The sequence below is a fragment of the Salvia splendens genome, chromosome 8 (assembly GCF_004379255.2).
Source record: "Salvia splendens isolate huo1 chromosome 8, SspV2, whole genome shotgun sequence".
Lineage (NCBI taxonomy): Eukaryota > Viridiplantae > Streptophyta > Magnoliopsida > Lamiales > Lamiaceae > Salvia > Salvia splendens.
In genome coordinates this window covers 25,525,105-25,529,222 of record NC_056039.1, presented here as the reverse complement: position 1 = coordinate 25,529,222, position 4,118 = coordinate 25,525,105, and the positions used below count along the sequence as shown (strand labels likewise).

At 38.0% G+C, this 4,118-nt stretch overlaps 1 protein-coding gene across 2 annotated transcripts; it reads left to right on the top strand.

Moving 5' to 3' along the window:
• LOC121745046 lies at positions 1-4,118 on the top strand. Of its 2 annotated transcripts, XM_042138804.1 has the most exons (7): positions 1-131; positions 866-1,203; positions 1,676-2,159; positions 2,292-2,297; positions 2,526-2,824; positions 3,074-3,435; positions 3,740-4,118. In XM_042138804.1, the coding sequence occupies exons 2-6, from the start codon at positions 907-909 to the stop codon at positions 3,410-3,412; spliced, it is 1,425 nt and encodes a 474-aa protein (XP_041994738.1). In that variant the 5' UTR covers positions 1-131; positions 866-906; the 3' UTR covers positions 3,413-3,435; positions 3,740-4,118. The 2 variants fall into 2 exon arrangements, with proteins under 2 accessions (XP_041994738.1, XP_041994739.1); XM_042138805.1 differs by lacking the exon at positions 2,292-2,297.

Here is a 4,118-nt window from a genome sequence, read left to right as displayed (position 1 = left end):
GGGAATGAAGTGCCAAAGAGAAATAGGAAAGCTGCAAAGTAGAAAGGACTATCGAGCCCTAGCTGTTTTGCCATCTTCTCTCACTCACTCTACTGCTCGCCGCTCCTCTCTCTCTCTCTCTCTCTCTCGAGGTAACAATCCCAGTTTCTTCTTTCTGTTGCTTCATGTAAAATTTCCCTTCCCATTCACGGTTTTGAGTGAACTGTCAGGCCTGAATTCGAGGTGTTCTCAAGTTTTGAAATGGCGGAGAGCTTTTGCTTTAATGTTTTTCAATTTTCACGTAATCAAACATGATGTATCCTAAATTTGCTTACAAGTTAATGTTTGTACGATTTTGTTGATTATCTCACGTGCATAAACCCTACTTTCGTCCATTTTATCCCCACATTTAGAAAATGTTTTCAATCCGCATTATTTCTATTGGAAACGAGCCACGATCCAAATTTGATTGGTCAATGGATTGATTTTGAGGTTAACTTTGTGTTACAACTCCAATTGTCCACATTGCTGCCATTTAGATGCGTCTATGGTTCCATTGTCACAATGCCGGAATGGCTGTGTGGTCTTGCAACGAGTTCTGTCAATTGAAAGTTAACTGCTTCTTGTATTTTAGACTCTATTATTTTGATTGGAATACAATATGATTAAGTGAGATATACATCGATGATTCGGTATGACTGCATATCTTATTCTAATCACATATAAGGATATGTATAATTTCCTTTATATATGTTTTAATGGATTTATATACTATGTTTTAATGGAGTACTCTCACTAAACAACATATATAAACTTGAAAACTGAACTTCTATAGATTGTGATTATTTGACGTTGGTTACTTGTCAACTTTTGTTTTTCACATCAGTAAATCAAAGCAGATCCAATCAGTTAGTCTAGTTTGCTGGCATGGGAAGTAGAGAAGAGTCGGACGTTGATGATGACTTTAATGAAATTTACAAGGCATACACTGGCCCAGTGGTTTCTAATACACCAAATGAACCAGAAAAAACAAGCAAAAGGTCACATGCAGGTTCTGATGAAGAGGAGCAAACTCGTGATCCTAATGCTGTCCCAACAGATTTTACTAGCCGCGAAGCAAAAGTTTGGGAAGCCAAATCTAAGGCTACAGAGAGGAATTGGAAGAAGAGGAAAGAAGAAGAAATGATTTGCAAAATATGTGGTGAATCTGGTCACTTTACTCAGGTGCTTTTCGTGTACTAATATTAATTGACTGCATCTTTGTTCGTGTATGTGTGTGTATGAGAGTGAGAGAGAGGAGTTATTCTTCTGGCCCCTTCAGTACCTGTGCACATATTGACTTCTTGATTCATCGATATTATATATTGTTGTCTTGCTTTGAGTTGTTCCAGTAGTCTTGGATTTGTGAGGGAAGTAGTGTCTAGGTGTTGGGAATCTTTTCAAACTACAAATTCAGGGCTTTAAATTTTTCATCTTACTTTAACGTACTCTGCCGATTTTCTCCAATTTAATCTAAAAATGTACTTCCTTAATCTTTCAAATCTCAACACAATCTTTTTCAGGATTCAACCAATGGACGTGATGTCACCAAAAATAGCTCTTACATGATCCTTCACATGAATTCTTGTTCTGCTTTACTTATGTATTGAAACCACTCCCAATTCATTATTTCAGTTTCTAATAAATAGTGTTTTAGGGTTGCCCATCTACTCTTGGAGCTAATCGCAAGTCGCAAGACTTCTTTGAAAGGGTACCTGCAAGAGATCCTCACGTGAAGGCTTTGTTCTCAGAAGATGTAGTAAACAAAATTGAGAAAGATATTGGATGTACAATAAAAATCAACGAGAAATTCATAATTGTCAGTGGCAAGGATAGGTTGATCTTGAAGAAAGGTGTTGATGCTGTTCATAAGATTAAAGAAGAGGGTGATAATAAGGGTGTTAATAAATATCTTGAAGAGGGCGAGCGCAAAGGTTCATCAAGCTCCCCAGTTTCACAGTCCAGATCATTTGAACGTAGAAGTCCTGTTATATCTCGACTGGGACGGTCTGGATCCCAAAAGTCCAATTCCAGCCCCCACCGTACTGCACATATTTCTCATAGGTATGGTAGACAAGAGAGGAGTGTGGAAAACCGTGTGCGAGAAGATCTTCAAAAACTCTCAAGCGTCTCTCCCCATGGTAGGTGGAATTTGGATATATTATTGCCTTACATTATTAGTACTCCATTACTTTTCAGGCTCAGATAAGCTTCATATTTGTCTGGTCCATCGTTTTCAGTAATATTGCTTGTTTTTATAATCTTTTTTGCAGCAAGAGGTAAGTTCTTAGGCTCAAGCGTTTTGTTCGATTCTGGTATTACTTACATGGTGGTTCTGAATTGAAAAAGGATGGTCTCCCAAACGATTTTTTTTTATCAAAGATTCCCAAGTCTTGCTTGCCCCAGATGGATTCACTAAGAGGATTTAAGATAGTGTCATGATAAAGCTGCAAGAATTGTTAAACATCTTGAAAGGAAGTGCTAAACAATACTTTCCTTTGGTGAAGCTTATGGTATTGATGGAGGTAGAGGTCGGTCAAGCCATTCCAAGTCTCCAGTCCGTCCTTCTTACGCAGGAAACTCCTTTAACTCATATGAAGGCCATTCTCAGAATAGAAGCAACTTCAGGGCAGATGGATGGAGTGCTGACAGAGGTGGATCTGCTATGCAGCCTGAAAGTAAGTTTGAATGCCCTTCCTTTCTCCAGACACTGGAGGATTTGGAGTTGCAGTATAAAAGGGAGGCTATGGAACTTGCTAAACATCGGGACAAAGAAGAAGATGATGAAAATTACAAGCATCGTGAGGTTTATTATGCTTCTAGATTTATAAATGAAGTCATTTCAAGCTTAATTTTGTGCATATTGCATAGGCCTGACTGCGCTTAAGCTAAAATAATAATTATACTGGAGTATATATCTTTCCAATCACATGAATTCTGATATGTAATGCTGTTGCTATATTCATTTTGGCCCAGTCCATTTTTAAGTTTTAGGCTATTAGCAAAGTCCTAGTAATTAATCTCTGTTCATTTTTCCCCCTCTCTCCGATTTTAGGTTGTTACAGAGATGAGGGAGAATTTCATGAGAAAAGTAGCTACACTAAAGATTGAACATGCAAATATGTGGGAAGAGTTTCTTCAGTTACATGAACAGAGGAGGCACCAAGCATGTCAACACATTCCCGAATCTGGTTTTGCTGGTTATAAGCAACCAAGTTACCCAGACTTTGACTGTTCTGAAAATCTTTATCACTCTGGACCTGGTAGTATGCACTCAAGGGGCAGGTTTCCTAATGCTATGGAGTGTTATCCTTCTAATAGGTCCCATGACAATTATGACGACTTCCAGCGTCGCAGACGTAGTGACTTTGGGAAAGCTTATAATCGATACTGATTTTTTTTGGAAAAATGGAAATGGTGAGTTGTCAACCTTTAAATCCCCTTGTGTCATTTGTGACAGTTTAGGTGAGGTTCAAAACAGGGTGAATTTCTTGCAACCGAATTGCCTTGTTATGAATCAAAAGAACAGCACTCCAAAGCAAATATAATAATTCTTCGGCATAGAACTGTAGGTTTTTAGGGTATGGATATGAAGAATCATGTGAATATAGTATAGTTACAGGTTGCTGTCACAGTACCAGATGAAGATTTTGTAAATTGGTGTCTTTATTTTTACTTAAAATGCAATCATAAGCTGAATTACCGCTTCCATAATTTTCAGGCTATTATTGTTGGTTGGCTGCACGTGTTGCACTCGGAGCACTCTTGTCTAGGTAAGTATGCATGTTTATCATGCATTCAGCGCTAGAATGCAGCATTTTTCCTCCCTCATGGGTAACATCTCTGTTGCTTCCAGTCTTCATAGGAAAATGCCTCTGTAACCCAAAAATCCACTGTTTACTATGCTACTATGTAATTTTGGGTTTTAGGTAAGAGATTGGTAAAGAGAGGTTTATTGATCCTATTGATGTTAGGGGCTTTTCGAACCAAATTTTTTTTGTTTTGTCAGCAAATCAAATGATCTGTTGTTACATGGCCTCGTTAATGAGCCAGCTGTGTTTCTATACATTCTTTATGATGATGATTTTGTTATATCCTAA